General features: G+C 52.4%; 1 protein-coding gene across 1 annotated transcript; it reads left to right on the forward strand.

Annotated features, from left to right (window-relative positions):
- The first annotated feature begins 762 nt into the window (after positions 1 to 762).
- On the forward strand, positions 763 to 20,178 carry IL12RB1 (interleukin 12 receptor subunit beta 1). The gene is made up of 17 exons (XM_004760970.3): positions 763 to 902; positions 1,036 to 1,189; positions 2,334 to 2,396; positions 3,159 to 3,273; positions 3,966 to 4,135; positions 5,239 to 5,381; positions 8,062 to 8,095; positions 8,512 to 8,646; positions 9,802 to 9,884; positions 10,932 to 11,175; positions 13,634 to 13,801; positions 14,516 to 14,653; positions 15,045 to 15,200; positions 16,815 to 16,949; positions 17,872 to 17,977; positions 18,290 to 18,371; positions 19,131 to 20,178. The coding sequence occupies exons 2-17, from the start codon at positions 1,060 to 1,062 to the stop codon at positions 19,482 to 19,484; spliced, it is 2,256 nt and encodes a 751-aa protein (XP_004761027.1). The 5' UTR covers positions 763 to 902; positions 1,036 to 1,059; the 3' UTR covers positions 19,485 to 20,178.
- The last annotated feature ends 232 nt before the right edge of the window (positions 20,179 to 20,410 follow it).

The following is a 20,410-nucleotide window of genomic DNA, read 5'->3' on the forward strand; positions in this document are numbered from 1 at the left end:
GGCGCCTGACCCTGACTAGCTCAGCCGCCCGCAGGGACAGGGAGCCTCTGAGACTGGGCTTCCTCCCAGCCCACCTGGGTCCCGGTCCCCAGATGCTCTTCCGGGAGAGACTCCCACCATGTTCCTCAGTCCCCCTGTGCTCCAGGAACATTTTTCTTTAAGGTGAAAATCACATAACCTAAAATAAACCATTTTAAAATCTACACTTCAGGGACATTTAGAACTTTCACCATGTTCTGCAACCATCTCCTTTGTCCAGTCCCAGAACATTCTCATCACCCCAAATGGACACTCGTCCCCATTAGCAGTCACTCCCCAAACCCCATCTCCCAGCCCCTGGCAACCACTCATCTTTCTGTCTCTGAATTTGCTGGTTCTGGACATTTCACGTACATGGGGACCATACAACATGTGGGCTGCTGTGTCTGGCTGTTCTCACTCAGCAGGACTTTTTTGGGGTTCACCCACTTTTTAGCATGAGTCTGTCCTTCTCCATGGACATTTTGGGACTTTGTAGACAGTGAGGAGAAAGGCTCAGAAACTGCGACCCGCCCACCCCCGATGCCAAGAAACAGACGCAGAGAGGGGACAAAGCTTAGTCTGAAGGAAGCAAAGAGCTCTTCAGGAGCGGGGACCCAGGGTGCCCTGGGATGGAGTTGGGGAAATGGAGAGGACATTTAGAACTTTCAAACACTTGTTCAAACACTTCATAACGGTTTGTTAGGAGAGTGAACACAGACATCCGAGAACACTGGGCTCCCGCTTGGCACCTGAGTCTCAGAGGTCAGCTAGAGAGGGCCGGAAACCAGGCCAAGGGCTCAGAGCAGCTGGCCACTCAAGGGGTTGGCACCTCCGGCTAAGGCTTGGGCCATCAGTGTAGACCCCCAGATCCGTGACTCCAGGTGGGTTTGTGGCCGCGATGAGGCCGCCACCACGATGCTGACTTCTTAGTTTCTCTTTCAGTTTGACTTGTGCCAGGAGGGGCCATGACATCTAACTCCTTTTTTTTTTTTTTTTTTTTTTTGATCTTTTAAGTCCTCCTTCTTACTCAGCTTCAACATGTTCAGGGGCAAGGACAGGGTGGCTGGCAGAAGTTCATCTGGGGCTGTGAGCTTCTGTGTGGGCTCCATGGGACAGCTGTGGGCCAGGCTGGTCCCCCTCCTTCTGCTCCTGCTCCGAGGGCAAGGCGGTGAGTTCCCCACCTTGACATCATGGCTTTTCTTGCTGCGGGGCATGTGCGTGTAGGGTGGTGGACCTGGCTTTCCCTCTATCAAACTTGGGCATCTCTGCTCTGGTCTTGACATCATCTTCTGTGGAATGGGCTAAATCTCTGAATCTTAACCACCCCCTGGGGTTCTGTGAGAAATGCTAAAATCCAAAAATGATAAGGAGAGGCACCTGAGTGGCTCAGTCTGCTTTCGGCTCAGGTCATGATCCCAGGGTCCCGGGATGGAGCCCTGTGTTGGTGGGGAGCCTGCTTCTCCCTCTCCCTTTGCCTGCCGTTCTGCCTGCCTGTGCCTTCTCTCTCTGTAAAATAAATAAAATCTTTTAAAAAAAGAAAAAGCAGGACGCCTGGGTTGCTCAGTTGGTTGAGTGTCTGCCTTCAGTTCAGGTCATGATCCCGGGATCCAGGGATCGAGTCCCACATCAGGCTCCTTGCTCAGTGGGGAGCCTGCTTCTCCCTCTGCCCCTCCCCCTGATTGTGTTCTCTCTCTCTCTCTCTCAAATAAATAAATAAAATCTTTAAGAAAAAAAAAAGAAAAAGAAAAGGATAAGGAACAAGTATGTATATAATGGATATACATGTTTATAGTTTTATTTTATTATTAGACAAAATATATGTACATACTCTCTCTCCTTCTCGTGGGATCGGACGGAAAGGAGCCCAGACTCCTGCAGATGACTGAGTTTGAAATCTAATTCCAGCTCTCCTGTGGCTGCTGTGTGACCTCAAGTCACTGCTTTGCCTCTCTGTGTGTCTCTGTAAACTGATCCTCAGCAAGGTTTCAGGGCTTGCAGGGATTAGGCAGGGCTGGAGACCAGAAACTGAGAGAAGGACAGGGGCCCAGCAGCCTCAGAGGTTGTTGAGTGGATGAATGAGCGATGGATGAATGGGTGGTTGGATGGATGGATGGAGCGTAGGACAGATGAATGCGTGCGCGCCTGATGGCTGGCTGGGTGGAAGATAGGATGTGTGGATGGATGGGTGGGCGGACCCATAGATGGGAGAGTGGGTGGGTGGATGGATGATCTCTTGGCAAGCCCCCCGCCAGAGCGCCTCCGCCCTGCAGTAAAAGACTGGAAACATCATTCTGTCTTCGTTGTCTTTGCAGCTGAAGCCTGCAGTACCAGTGGGTGCTGTTTTCAGGACCCGCCGTATCCGGATGCAGGCACAGGTCTGGGACAGTTCCTTATTGTGGGGAGAGGTCATGCTAGGGTCTGACTGCCCCTTCCTTAGCCGCTCCTCCTTCCGCTCCCTCCCGCCCAGTCAAAGATTCAGGTGCACCTGAGGTCTTGGGAACAGCCTGAGAGCCTACTCTTCCTGTCCTCACCAAGCTCCGGTGTCCCAGGGTCTGCCACCAAACAGGTGTTGCGTCCTTCCTTTCGTGCAAGAACTACTTACCAAGCTCCTACTGCATGCAGACCCAGTTCTAGGCGTGAAAGAATCAGCCACAAGCCCGACTGACTTCCTGGGGCCACAGCCTAGTGTGGGAGGTGGATAACAGGCAGACAAATGCACAGACAGCATGCCAGAATGTGCTATGAGAAACCAGAGGACGGGGAGGGAGGATGGAGGAGGTGGCGGATTCAGGTTGCCTGGTGGTCAAGGAGGTGACACTGAAGGAGAAACTAGAATGTCAAGATCTGTGGGAAAAGCATTCCGGGCAGATGGCACAGCATGCGCAAAGGCCCTGAGGTGGGAGTGAGCCTGCTGTGTTTGGGGACTGGTGAGGAGGCTGGTGTGGCTGGAGGAGGGTGAGCAGGGGCGAAGGCAGGAGACAGGAGCGAAGGGCACAGGGAGGTGCTGGGAGTGCGCCAAGGCTGAGGTTGACACTGGATTACTTAAATGTCACAAAGATTCATTCCAAGTGTGCACCAGCAAGGAGGGCCCCCTCCCAGCTCTTGGTTCCTTCTAAAACCTTTGGGATCTCCTCCAGGCTCGGCTTCAGGCCCCAGGGACCTGAACTGCTACCGGATAGTCAGTGCTGGTTATGAATGCTCCTGGCAGTATGAGGGCCCCACGACTGGGGTCAGCCACTTCCTGAGGTGCTGGTAAGGACCCTGCCCCGGTCCCCAAACCTTCACCCATCATCCCACACTTGCTCCTGCCCCCATGCCCCTGCTCTCAGAGATGTGATCTTAGCAAGGTCCTTGCCCTTCCTGGTGGCTCAGTGTCTTATGTGAGAAGGGAGAGTGGGGACTCTATTTGGGGGGGGGCGTGTCCGTGTAGGTGGGCATCTAAGTTGGGTGGCAATTAGGGTCTCTCTCATCCTTCTTCCTCACCCGCTCACTCATTTGTCCATCCTTCCAACCATTCATTTCTTCATCTGCATCGTGAGATTCTGGGGTTCCCCCAAACCCTCAGTGGCAGGCTGATTCCCCTCCAGTTCCCAGGCTGGGGAGGGGGAGTCAAAAGGGCAGAAGAAGATCCTGGGATGGGGCGCCTGGGTGGCTCAGTGGGTTAGAGCCTCTGCCTTCAGCTCGGGTCATGGTCCCAGGGTCCTGGGATCGAGTCCTGCATCGGGCTCTCTGCTTGGCGGGGAGCCTGCTTCCCCCCATCTCTCTGCCTGCCTCTCTGCCTACTTGTGATCTCTGTCTGTCAAATAAATAAATAAAATCTTAAAAAAAAAAAAAAAAGAAAAGAAGAAGATCCTGGAACATGATGCGGCCCATCTACCGGGGCTGCTGAGCCCCTCTGTGGGTCCTGCAACCCCAGACTCAGCCCCAGTGCTCCCCTCACACAGCCTCAGGTCCGGGCGCTGCTGCTACTTTGCTGCGGGCTCAGCCACCAGCCTGCGGTTCTCTGACCAGGACGGCATAGCTGTGCTCCAAGCCGTCACGCTCTGGGTGGAATCTCGAGCTGAGAACCGGACACAGAAGTCCCCTAAGATCACCCTGAAGCTTCATAGTGCAGGTCAGCACCTGTTCTCCTCCTCCTCTCTGCCGCCCCTTCCTCATCCAGAGATGCCTCGGGTCCCTGAGCCTAGACCCGCAGGGATCTGGGCCAGGGGCTTGATAATGCCAATGATTTTCACATCAAACCCTGTTGCAGAACATGGTAGAGTTCTTCACGGTCCCTTCACCAATCCCCATCTGCTGGGCACTTAGGTTGCTTCTGGTTTCTCCCCGAAACTGTAATACCACTGGAATCTCGTTGGGTCTTTAAAATCTGTTTTCACGACGCAACCACGGACACTTAGTACCTAGAGTTTGAGATGCTCCTGTGTGCTATGCTGACTCATAGGGGACACGAGTGAGGCCAACAAAGTTGGCCGCTCCGGGCTGGCATTAGGGTAAGGTGAGGGAGGAACCTGACTTGGGCACGAAATTGTAAGGGATGCCAGAAAACTCAGGAGTCAATATAAATAATTTTGTAAAGAGATGTTTTTTGAAAAATCAAAATTAATGCCAAAAAATCCATGATGAACAATGTATCAAATTTTAAGATGAAGGCAGGATCCGACCATCCCTCATGGAGGCCAGAGTCCAGAGGAAGTGATGAGCAGGAAGGACTATTATATATGAGGAAATGCTGCTGGGAGGTCAAGCTGAGCACGGAAGGACAAAAAGGATCCAACAATAATTAGGGGTAGAGAAGTGTGTTTCAGGCAGAGGGCATAAGGGCACAGCAAGTGCAAAGGTCCTGAGGTAGAATCAGACATGGTATGACCAAGATGCAGAAAAGAATGATGGATGCTTCTCTTCAAGTCAGGGTTTAAAAAATTAGTAAGATTTCCCTAATAGTCTTCTAAAAAATAGATTCAATTAATTATCCTCTTATCAGCAACTCACAAAAGTGCCCATCTCACCACAATATTGCTACAAGGAGTGTCAGTCTTGAATCTTTGAGCCATAGAATCCTAGGCTTAGATGGAACTTGTAAGGGTTTCCCTGATGCACATCCTGGAGACTCAGTCAGTTACCCTGGGCTGGGTGGGGCAGATTTTCCAAAATTTTAAGTACCAATAACTTACACATATGCTGGCTCCCCTCCCCAATCTCCATCTCTGTTCCTAGTTAAATACGACCCCCCGCTGGTTGGAGACATCACCGTGTCTAGGTTCTCAGGGCAGGTGCTCTTGAAGTGGGAGAACCCAGCCCGCCAGGATGGCGCCGAGGTGCAGTTCCGGCACCGGACATCCAGCAGCCTGTGGGAGTTGGTGAGTTTATTCCCCAGGCCAGGAGAGAACACAGGCTTCTCCCCGGGGAACATGACCCCCAAATCAGTTTCACCATCTCTACATCCATCTCCTCTCCTGCCTGGTCTCCACTCTTGCCCTGCAGCTAGCCTCTAGAGTCTCTTTGACACTCAGATCTCATCGGAACCTCCCTTGTTCACACACCCTCCATAGCTCCCTATTACCTCGGGAGAGCATCCTTTCCTCAGCTGGCCCCAGGCACCCTCACCAACCTCATGTTTCCTCTGGCCCCCTCTGAATGGCCATCATTCTCTGCCCATGCCCTGAATTTCCAAACTCTACCTTTGCCCATGCAATCTCCTCCATCTTCATGCCTTCTTCTCTATGAGTGGCTGAAAATCCAGTTGATCTTCAGGGTCTAGTTCAAGGGCAGCCTCTCTAGGAAGCTCCCCTTCCACTTCCCTCTTTCCTTCTTTCTTTCCTTCCTCCCTTCCTTTTTCTTCTGTTTTTTGTTGTTGTTGTTTTTTTTTTTAGATACAATTGACATATAACATTACGTTGGCTGTAGGTGTACAACATCATTATTTGGTATTTGTATGTATTGTGAAATGATCACAGTCAGACTAGCTACTGTCCATCACCATCTGCGATACAAACCTTATGTCTTGTAAGAACTTGTAAGATCTACTCTCCTAGGCGCGTCCAAGTACATCATACAGTATTAGGAACTATAGTCACCATGCAGTACATGACATCCTAGGACTTATTTATTCTATAACTGAAGTGTGTACCTTTGACCCCCATTCCTCCCACCACACAACCCCCTGCCTCTGGTGACCACCGATCTGTTCTCCATGTCCATGAGTTCCATTTTATTTTGATTTGGATTCCCTGTGTGCGAGAGAGATCCTATGGTATTTGTCCTTCTCTGAATTATTTCACTTAGTATAGTGCCCTCGAGGCTTGTTCACATCGTCACACACGTCAGGGTGTCCTTCTTTTACAGCTGAATAATATCCCTGTGTATGTGTGTGTGTGTGTGTGTGTGTGTATACCCCATGTTCTTTTTGCATTCGTCGGCGGATGAATGGAAACACTTTGGTTGCTTCCGTATCTTGGCTATTATATGTGAGGCTGCAGTCAACATTTTTTTCAAGACTATTTATTTATTTATTTGTTGGGGGGTGGTGCGTGTGGAACACAAGCAGGGAGAATTGGAGAGGGAGAAGCAGGCTTCCCACCAAGCAGGGAGCCCGATGTGGGGTTCGATCCCAGGACCCTGGGGACATGAAGGCAGATACTTAACCAACTGAGCTACCCAGGCGCCCCTGTCTTGTGTCTTCTTGATGATAGTCATTCGAACTGAGATGGTTTCTCATTATGGTTTCGATTTGCACTTCCCTGATGAGGAGTGATGTCAAGCATGGTCTTTCTACCTGTTGGCTGTCTGTATGTCTTCCGCAGACCTTCGTTCATTCTTCAGCTACCTTCTGCTGTCCCTGGGGAGAGACAGAGACCTCCAGCCTCTGAATCGTGGCATCTCCTCCTCCCTCAGACGGGTGGCATTTGCAGGCCAGGGAGCAACCCCAGCTTCAGCCCCATCTCCCTTTCCAGTGTCGGAGCCCCCTGAGCCTCAGTGACCCCATCCCGTAAATGGGATCTGTCAGAGGCAGGTGATATGGGACTCCTGCTGGGGGAGGGGCCTCTCTGTCCGTTTGATTTGAAGTTCCGGATGTTGGGGGACCTCTCCGCATGACACAGGGTGTGGGGGGCAGGCCATGTCCTACACCTGACTCTCCTGACCCCCAACACCACTGACATACAGGTTTTCCCTCCTAAAACAATTTTTGTAGGAAAGTACAGAATAATAATTTTGTCTCTGAAAATCTTTTAAGCCAACTTTTACTTTGGGAATAGTCTTAGATTTTCAGAAAAGTTACAAAGAAGTAGCCAGCTCCCCTAGAAAGGCCCCCCAGCTGCCCCACATGCGAACATCTTACATTCTTTTTTTTTTTTTTTAAGATTTTATTTATTTATTTGACAGATCACAAGTAGGCCGAGAGGCAGGCAGAGAGAGAGGAAAGGAAGCAGGCTCCCTGCTGGGCAGAGAGCCCAACATGGGGCTCGATCCCAGGACCCTGGGATCATGACCTGTGCTGAAGGCTTAACCCACTGAGCCACCCAGGAACCCCACATCTTACATTCTTGAGCGTGTCTGTCCACAACCGAGATAAACGTTGCCACGTTGCTGGGGACTAAATCCCTGGGCTTATTCTGAGCCACCTGTTTTTCCACGAAAGTCCTCTTTTTTTTTTTTTTTTAAAGCGCCTGGGTGGCTCAGTGAGTTAAGCCTCTGCCTTCAGCTCAGGTCATAGTCTCAGGGTCCTGAGATCGAGCCCCTCATCACGCTCTCTGCTCAGTGAGGAGTCCGCTTCTCCCTCTCTATCTGTGTGCTTCTCTGCCTACTTGCGATCTCTCTCTCTCTGTCAAATAAATAAATAAATAATCTTTAAAAAACAAAACAAAACAAAAAGCAAATGTCCTCTTTCTTTCTTTTTCTAACCCAAGCTTCCACATTGCACTTAGAATAATTGTTTAAAATTATAAAAGAGCTAATATTTCTTTAAAAAAAAAAACTTTTTTTTTTTTTTTTTTACCTTTTACCAAAAGGTAAAACTATGTCTATATGATCTGGTCCTAGGGCAACTGCGGACCTCAGGAGGATGCTGGCTTCGGTGAGAATAATAGTACCAACAACAGCTGCAGCATGCTAGCATTAATTGAGCGCCTACTGTGTGCCAGGCCCAGTGCTAATTTCGTTGTACGCTTGCTGGCCCATCCTGAGTTCCATATTGGATTATTCCCATTTCTCAGGTGAGGAAACGGGCTCGGGGGTGAGAAGCCATTGACCAGGCTCGCATCCCAATGGATAGCCTTGCCACGACGTCAACCTAGGGCCAGGGCAAGAATGGGACACCTTGAGGTCCCCCAAGAGGACAGGGCCTGGCCTATTCCCACAGTGGTCCCAGGGCCCAGCACACAGTTGGCACTCAATTAAGTGTCTGGTGGCTAAATGATGAGTGCCAAGCCCCGGGCACCCCCAAGTCTGAGACAACCCTTCAGCTTGAAGTTCGGCTTATTTCCCCACCAGAGTCCTGCCTCTGCCCCCTGCGGATGGACGCAGCCCAGGAATTCCAGCTCCGCAGGAGGCGACTCAGGCCAGCAGCCCCAGGAGACCCAGGAGACCCCTGGAGCAGCTGGAGCAGCCCCGTGTGTGTCCCCCCTGGTGAGAGCAGTCCAGAGCCTGGAACTGGGGCAGGCATTAGAAATACAGCAGTGGATACTAGAAATAAGGTGGCAAGAGAAATTTGGGGAAATTAGTAAAAGGTGCTAGGGCAGGGGACCTAGGTGGCTCAGTGGGCTAAGCGGCTGCCTTCAGCTCAGGTCATGATCCCAGGGTCCTGGGACTGAGCCTGGCCTTGGGCTCCCTGCTCAGCAGGGAGTCGGCTTCTGTCCGCCTCCCTGGGCCCCTCCATCTCCCATCCCCCACCCTCACTCATGCGTGCTCTCTCTTGCAAATCAATAAATAAAATCTTAAAAAAAAAAAAAAGAGGTGGAGCGAGTTTCACTTTGTAAAATGTGGAGAATTCATAATCTGAAAAGAAACATTTCCCAGTCTTTCTTTCCTTCCCATGTGTCCTGTTGGCTTTGTTCTTTAAGGCCACGCAGGGAGTCGGCAGGGGGAAATGGCCGTGTCGTGAAGACATAGCTTCCCGAAGGACACAGGAAGCTGGAGTTTGGGCAGCTCCCAAGTGGAGATGGGACCCGAGAGGCAAGGAAGGATGAGGTGATTGTCAATATTTTGCCCCTGACCTTGTGACCTTGGCAGGTCTCTTCCTGCCCCCGGTGCATTATCCACTGTGAAACAGCTCCAAGAGTTCTTTTCAGACTTTAAAACGAAAATTGTAGTAGAAAATGCATTAGATAAGATCTACCATTTTAACCATTTTAAAGCATAGGGGTTTTTTTTTTGTTTTTTGTTTTTTTGTTTTGTTTTTAGGACTGTATTTATTTATTTGAGAGAGAGAGAGAGCACATGCACGGCAGGGGGAGGGACAGAGGGAGAGAGCATTCCAAGCAGACTCCCCATCAAGCCTGGAGCCTAATCCCATGACCCCGAGACCATGACCTGAGCTGAAATCAAGAGTCCAATGCCACCCAGGAGCCCCCAAAGTGGATAGTTTTATGGCATTAAGTATAGTCACATGGTCATAGACTAGATCTCCATGTTTCCGCTTTTGAAAACTTCTTAACAACCCATGGGAATCCTGTGTTTCAAGGGAGGGAAGGAAAATGTCCTGGGTCCCCATGCATGGTCTGTGGGAGGTGGCAGTGAGCAAGGGACCACCCCCCGCGTCACTGTCTCACCATCCCATTACAGAACATCTTCCACAACCCAGCTTGAGGTTCTCTGTGGAGGCGCTCCGTCCCAATGGGAGGAGGCAGGTGACCCTGCACGGGCAGGTAATGGGCTGTCACGGGGCTGTGGGGTGGCCTGGGATGGGGAGAAGGAGACAAGAGGCTGGAGTCAGGGTGCACAAGGGGGATACTGTGAGAGAAGAGATGTGGAGGAGGCGAGGATTCCGAGGACTTTGGGTTTAATGGGGAGCAATGGAGGGTGTGTGAGCAGAAGAGGGATATGACTGGGTTCAGTGTTCCCAGACTTCCCCCAGATCCCATGGGGGGACCAGAGTGTGGGGGGCTAGGGTGGAAGTGGGCAGGCCAGGGGTAGACAATGTTGGTCTAGGTGGGAGATGATTTCTTTGAAGTCTCCCGAGCAACCCATTAAGAGCAGTCTAATTAACTCCCAAGTTATGAGAAGGAAGCTGAAGCACAGAGGGAAAATCTCTTGCCCAAGTCAGGGGCAAAACCATCATATATTTCACCCACTGGCTTTACCATAATTAATTGGCCGGGTCCCTAATAGGCTGGCCCAGTATGCCTACAGTGAAGCTTTACTTCCTGGTATTCCTTTCATTTGAATTCCTTTTTTAAAAAAAGATTTTATTTATTTATTTGACAGAGATCACAAGTAGGCGGGGGGGGGGTGGGGTAAGGCTTCCCGCTGAGCAGAGAGCCTGATGCAGGGCTCCATCCCAGGACCCTGAGATCATGACCTGAGCCGAAAGCAGATGCTTAAGCTGCTGAGCCACCCAGGCACCCCTGAATTCCCTTTCTTAGGAAACACTTCCAGGCTTGAGGTAACTGGGTCCAAAGAGGAAAAACATTTTTTTCCTGACACTCAGTAGGTTTTGCCAAATTATTTCCTTCCCAAACCAATAGGCACTTGCCACAGATGCCTATTTCCCAACAGCCTCACCAGCACCGAGGGTTTTTGTTTTGTTTTGTTTTGCTTTGTTTTTTTGCTTGTTTGTTTTTAAAAAGTTTTTGGCTCATGTCACAGACTGTGGCCGGTGGATGAGTCTGTTCAGGGGCTGCATGCCGATGTTGGCCCGTGGGGATGATGACGGTGTTCAAGGCTCCACAAACCGTCTCTCACATTCACGACAGCTGCCCCAAGTTGAGCTTCCAGAAGGCTGCCTCGGATCCAACTCTGGCGGGGAGGTGACCTACCGTGCCCGCCTGCACATGCTATCCTGCTCGTGTAAGATCAAGTCGACAATGAACTTTCAGCTGAAGAAACCACTCGACCTTTCTGGTGCGGCCTATGACCTGGCTGTCATCTCTCAGAATCGCTTCGGCCCCGGCCCCAACCAGACATGGCACATTCCTGCCCAAACCCACACCCACACAGGTGCCTCCTCCGGCCAGGGAGGGCTGTGGGAGGGCCTCTCAGAGCTAAATGCCTCCTCTGAGCCTCTACCAGACTAGGGTGAGGCAGGTGAGGCACAAAAATCAAGCAGGTGTCTCATTCAGGAATGTGTCAAAATCACTAATTAAGGTATTGTTAGAATGCAATATTTTACCAAACTCTAGCTGGCAAACTACAGCCCAGGCCAACCATTTGTAAATGAAGTTTCCTGGGACCAGGGCAGAGATCAGGGTGTGGTGAGTGAGGCAGGACAACGCGAATATGCGGCCGACCCTAACTTCATTTCATATCTTGATATTTGCTCGTTCTATATAGGTATCGATATGATTAAAGATGTCCCTATATTTATAGATATGAGAGGGAAAAAAATCAAGATTTATATTTATGTATGCATGCACATGAATACGTCTACATAAGTTATTGAGGTGAAGGTCACACCTCAGCATGAACCAGTTTGGTAGGTAGAATTCAGTGGTGTTTAGGACATTTGCAGCAATGGGCAACTGTCACCTCTGTCTAGTTCCAGAGCATTTCTATCATCCCTAAAAGGAGACCCCACGCCTCTTTTTTTTTTTTTTAAAGATTTATTTATTTATTTATTTGACTGAGAGATCACAAGGAGGCAGAGAGGCAGGCAGAGAGAGAGAGAGAGAGAGGGAAGCAGGCTCCCTGTTGAGCAGAGAGCCCGATGCGGGACTCGATCTCAGGACCCTGAGACCATGACCTGAGCCGAAGGCAGAGGCTTTAACCCACTGAGCCACCCAGGTGACCCTGATCCCACGCCTCTTATCCCTGGCCCCTGACACCCACTAATCTTTCTGTCTCTGTGGCTTTGCCCATTTTGGACATTCCTTATACATGGGACCGCACACCCTGTGGCTCCTCATGATCGGCTTCTCTCATCCAGCGTCATGTTTTTTGAGGTTCCGCCACATCGTAGAGTGTATCAGGGCTTCCCCTCCTTTTCGTGGCTGAGTAATATTCCACTGTGTGGCTGAACCACGTGGTGTTTATCTGTTTATCCGTTAATGAATGTTTGGGCTGTTTCCACCTTTGGGCCATCGCAAAGAGCGCTCATGGCATATTTTCCTACTCATTTTATTTTTTAAATTATTTTTTAAAGATTTTATTTATTTATTTGACAGAGAGAGATGACAAGCAGGCAGAGAGGCAGGCAGAGAGAGAGGAGGAAGCAGGCTCCCTGCTGAGCAGAGAGCCTGATGTGGGGCTCCATCCCAGGACCCTGAGATCATGACCTGAGCCGAAGGCAGCGGCTTTAACCCACTGAGCCATGCAGGAGCCCCTTTCCTACTCATTTTAAAAAAGATTTTATTTAGGGGTGCCTGGGTGGCTCAGTGGGTTAAAGCCTCTGCCTTTGGCTCAGGTCATGATCCCGGGGTCCTGGGATGGAGCCCCAATCGGGCTCTCTGCTCAGCAGGAAGCCTGCTTCCTCCTCTCTCTCTGCCTGCCTCTCTGCCTACTTGTGATCTCTCTCTGTCAAATAAATAAATAAAATCTTTAAAGAAAAAAAAAGATTTTATTTATTTATTTGACAGACAGATCTCAAATAGGCAGAGAGGCAGGCAGGTGGGGGGAGCAGGCTCCCTGCTGAGCTCGATCCCAGGACCCTGAGATCATGATGTGAGCTGAAGGCAGAGGCTTTAACCCACTGAGCCACGCAGGCACCCCCTCCACTCATTTTTTGGTTCTTAAAAAAAAAATGGCATTGGAACAGTGTTTGTCTTGACGACAGAGTTCTTTGGTACCTCTAGCTTTGTGCCTGATATGTGCCTCACTCATCTCACCCTGGTCCTGTCCCTGCTGAGCACTCAGCAATCCTGTGAGGACAGGGCTAGTACGGGCGTGCCCATTTCAGAGATGAGACCTCTGAGGCTCAGAGAGGTAAAGCCATGTGCCAAGATGGCACAGCCACAAGTCCCTCAGCTCCTGGCCTGCTTCAGGTCATGGCCCCACTGTGTGACCTTGTGCCAGTGGCTCTCCCTCTCTGAGTCTCAGTTTCTGTATTATTGGGGTGATCACCTTCTCACTTCTTAGCAGAATGATACCTGTTAAGTGCTCAGCACTGGCCTGGTGCATATAGTTGGCACTCAGTAAATGGTAGTTGTTGTCCCTGGAATTGGAAGCAGTGCCCGCCTCCCTGAGATTGTTGCCCAGGAAGGGAGGAACCCTGGGGACTGAGTGGGTGTGTCCTCAGGCCTCTGAGCTCCTGTCCGGCTGGGAGGCCCACCCTGCAGACACCTGCTAGAGCAGGAGATGCTCCCCAAGCCAGTTGGGGGAGGGTGACAGGTGGGGGTGGGGATAGCAGCACAGGCAGCCCTGATGGTGGGCGTCTTGGCAGGGGACTCACAGTCAGACCAGGAGACCTAACTCATTCAAACCACCATTGTTAGCCTAACCTGCCTCCCTCATCTCCTTCCAGAACCAAGGGCTCTGAATATCAGTGTTGGAGCCAATGGGACTTCCATGCACTGGCCAGCCCAGGCCAGGGCCAAGGCATATTGCATTGAGTGGCAGGCCCAAGACCAGGACAGGAACCTCACCAACTGCACCCTGACTCCGTCCCAGGACCAGGACCCTACAGGAATGGGTACCGTCATGTCTGTCGCCCTGTTTCTGCTTCTGCTTCTGCCTCCTCCCTTAGGGCTCCTGATTGGCTCCAGCCATAGGGGCGTGTGAGGTGTCTGAGGCCCAGAGAGGTCTTGCTACTTGCCCAGAGTCACACAGAGGTGGGGACGGGCTGAGACTGGGACCCTGCCGCCCATGCATGTCTGAAGCCTCCTGCCAGGACCCTGAGGTGTCAGGGCCATAGCCCCAGGCAGATCACACACCAATAGGTAATGAGTCTCACATCCCAGGGTGTTTGTTAAACAGGTCCCTGTGCCAGAGAAGGTGACAGCTCCCAAGATGCTGGTGGCAAACTAATGAGACCTCTGGAGAAAAAGGGGGAGCCTTCCAGCCCTGGCAGCCTCTCACTCCCACTTCCTACCCGGGGCCTGGCCCAGGGCCCCCGGAAACCTCAGCCTCAGACCTGGCCCTTGAGGTTCCTAGAATGGGGAGACAGAGATGGAGCCAGATGCACCTGGCTCCGTGGCATCCGGGCTGGGCTGCAGGTGGGGGGATGGGCTGCAGGCGGTGGGAATAAGAAAGGGATCCTGGAAGAGGGGACATTGGCACAAGGGCTTTGAATTATGAGCAGGAGAGCTTTAGGAGTTCCTGGCAGGCAGCACAGCCAGTGCAAAGGGGCAGAGGCATCAGTACAACCTATTTACACCACCGGCCTGGGCCTCGCCAATCTTTCTAGCAACCTACAGCTGGAGCAGAGGATCTGGGGCAATGGAGCAGAAGGTATGTTACCACATCACGATCTTCGCCTCTCCACGTCCAGAGAAGCCCATCTCGTGGTCCACAGTCTTGTCCACCTACCACTTCGGGGGCAATGGTGAGCAGCCCACACCTGCAGGGTGGTCTCTCCAGAGGGGCTTGGTGGGGGTCTTGGGTGTCAGGAGAGGGGAATGAACGCTTAGAGGCACTTACTCCAGGTCAAGCCTTGACCAGAATCCAGATGCGCAGAAGTCTCAGAGGATCCTGAAGACCGCCCCCCACTCTGCTCCCCACGCCTGAAGGGCACTGCCCCCATTTTATAGATAAGAAAAGTGAGTCTCAGAGACAGGCAGCAATGGGGGCTGAGTCGTGGAGCCGGGATGCGAACCCAGGCCCGCCTGACTCTGTTGCCAAGGTTCCCTGGGTCTCTGGACAGCGCCAGGCTGGGCAGGCAGAAAAAATTCAGCCGGTGCTCTTGGAATTGACCATGGTGACCGGGCTGGTTGCAGCCTCGGGGGCAGGACGCCCACAACACGTGTCAGTGAAGAAGCTCAGCCAGGGCTCCGTGAACGTGGACTGGACGCCGTCCCCGCTGAGCGCTTGCCCCGGTGTCCTGAAGGAGTACGTCGTGCGCTGTGAGGATGAGGAAGGCAGCCTTGTCTCTGGTACGTGGGCAGCACAGGCCTGGCTAGGGGAAGAAGGGACCTGGGATCGATGTCTGCCTGGCTATGGGCCCCTGAGCACCTCACCAGCCCTCTCTGGGCCTTGGTTTTCCCACTCATAAAACAAGAGTTGTTCGACTCCAAGAGGCCAGACTGCCCTTTCTGGACCCCCAGGAGGGCTCAGTGGGCACAGCTTCCATGTGTGGAAGTCAGCTCCTCATGCAAATCAGCAGCTTGACTGCCGTGGAGCCGGATGACCGTGTCCATTTCACAGATGGGGAAACTGAGGCTTGGAGAGGGTCTCCTGCCCAAGGGTTAAGCAAGCCTGGATTTGGGCTCAGTCAGATGCTCCTTCCTGCCCCTTGGGAGGGAAAAAGAGCAGTCTGTACATGGTAAGTCTCACCAGCGCTGGAGTTTCCTGTCGTTTCACACACTGGGGGCCCCTCATGCAGTCTTTTCCTGTGGCCTCCCGCAGCAAAAGTCCAGGCCAGCAGGACTGGCCTATTCGTGTCTTCATGTTCTTACCCAGCACCCAGCACCGGCCAAGGCCAAGGTGTGAATGCCGGGGAGCGGGGGAGGGATACTGGGGGGATTCTCTCCCATCAGAAACACAGGCATCCTGTCATCTGCTTGACCACCCACTGTTTAGAGGGGGTAAGTGGGGCCAAGTAGGGTTCAGGGACACATTCTGGGGGCACAGCTGGAAGCCACCCCTTTGCCGATTTGCTGAAAGTCAAAAATGCTGAAGATGAATGCACCAAATGCCCGTTCGCCAAATTGAGCAATTCCCCCCATTCCAGTTTCTTTGGAAGAACATTCCTCTTGAATATAGACTTAGGGTTCTAGGAAATTTTTTCTTCTTGATAAGAGCCAACCACTGTATTCTCGTTTTAAGGACTTTTACGGAGAGCTTTATTTGTGAATGAAAGCCAACCGATTCCACACTGTGTGCTGAGGTCCTACTGTGTGCTGAGGTTTGAGGGACACTGAGGAAGCAAGATAAAGTTAATGCTGAACTTGACCCTAAAGATGGGAAGGAGGAGAGGGAGGAAACCATGGGGCTATCTGGGGAAAGGGTGAGCACGGGGTGGGGGCGGTGGTGCAAAGGCCAGTGCAAAGGCCCTGAGGTGCTACTGAACCTGGTATCTTTAAGGAGCTTGGAGGATGGGGTGGCGTGGGGGAGAGAGCAAGGAGCCAGCAGAGGTCAGAATTTGAGAAAAATAGCATCATTCACTAAATATTGGAGGGAAGAACAGTCCCCCAAGTAAGCTGGGGTGAATGGGTGCATTCAGAGTTTTCAGAAGGGGCCAAGGGTCCCTCTCTTGGTTTTGGCTCAGGCCGTGATCTCAGGGCTGTGAGATCGAGCCCCGAGTCAGGCTCCACATTCAGCGAGGAGTCTGCTTGGGATTCTCCTTCTGCCCCTTCCTCTCATGCTCTCTCTCTAAAATAAAATCTTAAATTATTTTCTTTTTAAATGTTTTGAGCAAAATGTCCTTGAGTCCCCACTACCACTCTCAGCATGCAGCTGCCCACCCAGGACCTGGGCATCCCACTCCTGAGTCTGGCCTCCTGGCAGTAAAGGGAGTCTGGGGACCCATGGCTGCCTCCCTCCCACAGAGTTGCCTGTGAAGCCCACAGAGACCCAGGTCACCCTTGATGGCCTTCGGGCTGGGACAGCCTACACCGTGCGGGTTCGAGCGGACACTGTGACGCTGCAGGGTGCCTGGAGCAGGCCCCAGCCATTCAGCATCGGTGAGCAGGAGGGCAGGGCCTGGGTATGTACCCAGCATGCACTGCCCCACCCCAAGCCTCTGCAAGCAGCCCCACCCTGGCCCTGCTCCCCATGTAGCACCCGCAGGAGAAAGTCCCAGCCCACTCTGCTCTCCCCTCCTTGTGCAGTGTCCCCTTGTGAACCTCCCTTTCATGCTCTCATTGCCTTGCCCATGCAGGCTCCTCTGCTTGGGATGTTTGTTCTTCCTGCTAACTCCTATTCATCCTTAAAACCCAGTTCAAAAGCTTCCTCCTCCAGGAAGCCAACCATGCTTTCTCCAGGGTACCTACCCCACGCGCCTCGCCCCTCCCCCCCAAGCTGTGACAATCCTCCCTTCCTGGCCTGACAGCTTGGGAGTGGGTGAGGCTGTCCAGGCTCTGCCAGGCTCTGTCCAGCTTGGGGGCTCCGGTGGTGGGGGAGAGAATAGGGGGCCATTTGTTGAGCGAGTGAAAGAATGGGTATCTCTCTTATCACAAAGATAAGGAGGTGGACTCCATTGTCTTGGGGCGTGTGGCCAGAAGAGATTTGGAAACCAAATGATCCCTGTTCCTACCGTGGTCTCTGCCTGTTGCCCTTATAATGCAGTTTGGTCTCAAGAGAGACAGTGTGAGTCGGGCTTGGCATGGGGTGGCAGATCTGGGCCCAGGGGAGCAACCACAGGGGCACAACAAGCAGGCATGCGCAGCTAACATGTCCCGAGCCCTGTATGCCAGGACTTATCCTGCAGACCCAGGGCAGGTGGGTTCCCTGGTTCTTTGCTTCACACATGAGGAACCAGGCACAGAGGAACCCACGGTGTGCCACAGTCAGCAGTGAGTTGATGGAGGGTCCAGCCCTCCCAACACCCTGCCTAGTAAGAGGCAGGAGGTGCCCCTCTGCCAACCCAACCTCTCGCACTCCCAGAAGCCCAGGTTTCCCGGTTGTTCGATTTGTCCATACTCCTCGTGTCTCTGGGGAGCTTCGCCAGCATCCTTCTCCTGGGCGTCTTTGGGTACCTCTGCCTGAACAGGTAATTTGCATGTCTCCCCCAAGATGATCCGTAATGCCAATAGTGACCATAGTAACCGCTCATGCCAAGTCAGTATTTGTGCCCAGTTTACAGATGAGGAAACTGAGGCCCAGAGAGTCAGGGCCCAGGTATCCAGCAAGGGGGGCAGAGCTGGGATTTAAATCCAGGTCTGTCAGCCTCCCGCACCCTCCAACCCCAATCCACATCCAATCTCCCTTTGTAACGTAGTGGAGATGAAAAGAGTAAGTTGGAACAATTAAAAAGTAAAAAGAGAAAACGCTGCTTCTCTGACAAGTTTCCTTCCGTCCCCAGGGCTGCGCGGTACCTGTGCCCGCCCCTGCCCACACCTTGCGCCAGCACTGTGATCGAGTTCCCTAGCAGCCAGGGAAAGCAGGTAAGGACTCCTTTTCTGATTTAAAGTCCTATTTCTTGGTTCTATACTCTGGACCAGGGTTCTACAGAGTAATGGCCATGGACTAACTCGTTTTATCCTCCCCTAACCATGGACACAGGGACGGACTCCAAGAACCTGTCCGATTTCACAGATAGGCAAGAAGAGGCCCAGAGAGGAGCCTCCTGTGGGTCCTTTCTTAGCAGTAGAAACAACTCAAAGTGGCTTCAACAAAAAGGGAAACTGATGGGAGATGGGGAGATTCCCCAGATGGTGGTCTTCAGGCATGGCTAGGTCTAGGAATCCAGAGACTGGGTATCCATTTGTCTGGACAGGCTTCCCTCCCACTCAGGTTCAGCCTTTCCCCAGTGGAAGAAGGGTGTTCAGCTCACTTTAGCAAAAGTCCCAGGGCCATCACCAATAGGCCTAGAGTGGGTCACATGCTCATCCCTGAGCCCATTGCCGGAATCAGAGGCTAGAGTGCTCTGCTTGGCTGGGCCATGTCACATATCCATCAGTCAAATTGTGGTGGGGTCAGTGCACAATCACATCAAAATGAGAAGGGGAGGAATAATTTCCCAAAGAGAAATGGTGTGTGTGTGGTGGGGAGGGCTTCCTAAAAGGGGCTGAATGGGTGGGGGGGGGTCATTGAGGCAGAGCTAATCCTCTGGTCTCAGGATTTTAGGGAATTAAGCCAGTAGGAACCTGATTCCAGGAAAATAGGGCCCTGCCCATAGTCTTGGCCCCACCCTTCCTATCTAGGCTTGGCAGTGGACAAGCCCGGCAGACTTCCCGGAGGAGGTGTCCCCAAAAGAGGCCTTGGTGGTGAACATGTCCTGGGAAAAAGGTGACGGAACTGACCTGGACACACCCATGCATCTCAAGGAGAAGACAGAGCTACTTCGGGACACTCCTGAGCTGACCTTGGACACAGAGCTCCCGTTGGAGGACAGGAGACAGGTGCAAGACCATCCTGAGCCTCGGGCTCTGGGGCCAGGCAGGCAGGAAGGTCTGGAGGGCAACCTTGCCCAGGGGGGTGGACTCTCACTGCCCTTGGGAGACCTAATACAGACCCCCATAATCAGTGGCCCTTTGAACATGGACTTGGAGGCCTGAGTGAGAGAAACGAAAGCCGGCCTTGACCTTCAGACAGGAAGACTGAAGGTGGCCGGTTATTAAGCAAACATTGCATACCCAGTCTGTTCTGTCTAGACACACCCATGATGTCCTGATTCCCCATAACCACCTCGAGAGGTACATGGCTATTCTAGTTTACAGAGATGACCACTAAGGGTCAGAGAGAGCAAGTGGGTAGCCAGAAGCTACCCAGCACAGCACAGGCAGGAGTCAAACCTGGGCAGAGAGATCCAGACCCCATTTCCGGTCCCGGCCCCTCCCCTCCTGCCAACACAGGTTGCACCATGTCCTGTGGCGGGAACCCTAGGAACCACCAAGAGAAGGAAGCTGCCACACCCCATGAAACCCATGGGGGAAGGGACAGAATTTTTCAGGGTAGACTAGATTGGAGGGGTCCCATAGGACACTAAGCTGGACGTGTGTCCCAGGAGCACTTGATGGGGAGTCTGGGCCCAGAACTCCTGCAGCACTGCAGGCTCCAGGCTCGGAAGATCTAGTCGTTGGAAAACAAGGGCAGCCCTAAGCATTCTGAGGGAGGCGATGGTTTCCTGCTTAGCCTTAGTCTCCTCCCCTCTAGAATGGGGGTGAGGATAATATTGAACTCACAGGTCTATTGAGGGGGTGTACGGCTTAATAAATGAGCCTTCTGTTGGGTAACGTTCCCCTGGCTGAAGCCTGCGTGTCATGTTCAAAATCCCCCAGTAGGGGAGTTCATTCATTCTCCACACGCATTTACCAACATCTCTCCCTCTGGGCGCCCCCAGGAGCACCCGGATTGGGGGGAGACAGAATGATGATCACTCGGCAGAGTCAGGACTGGGCAAGGGGAGGGGCGACTCGAGGGGGAGTGGGATTTGGCTCCCTCAAAACGTGAGACTTGGTTCATTCCCCCAGTTCCGCCGGCT

The sequence above is a fragment of the Mustela putorius genome, unplaced genomic scaffold (assembly GCF_011764305.1).
Source record: "Mustela putorius furo isolate JIRA1106 unplaced genomic scaffold, ASM1176430v1.1 tig00000095_pilon_pilon_pilon, whole genome shotgun sequence".
In the NCBI taxonomy this organism is placed as follows: domain Eukaryota; kingdom Metazoa; phylum Chordata; class Mammalia; order Carnivora; family Mustelidae; genus Mustela; species Mustela putorius.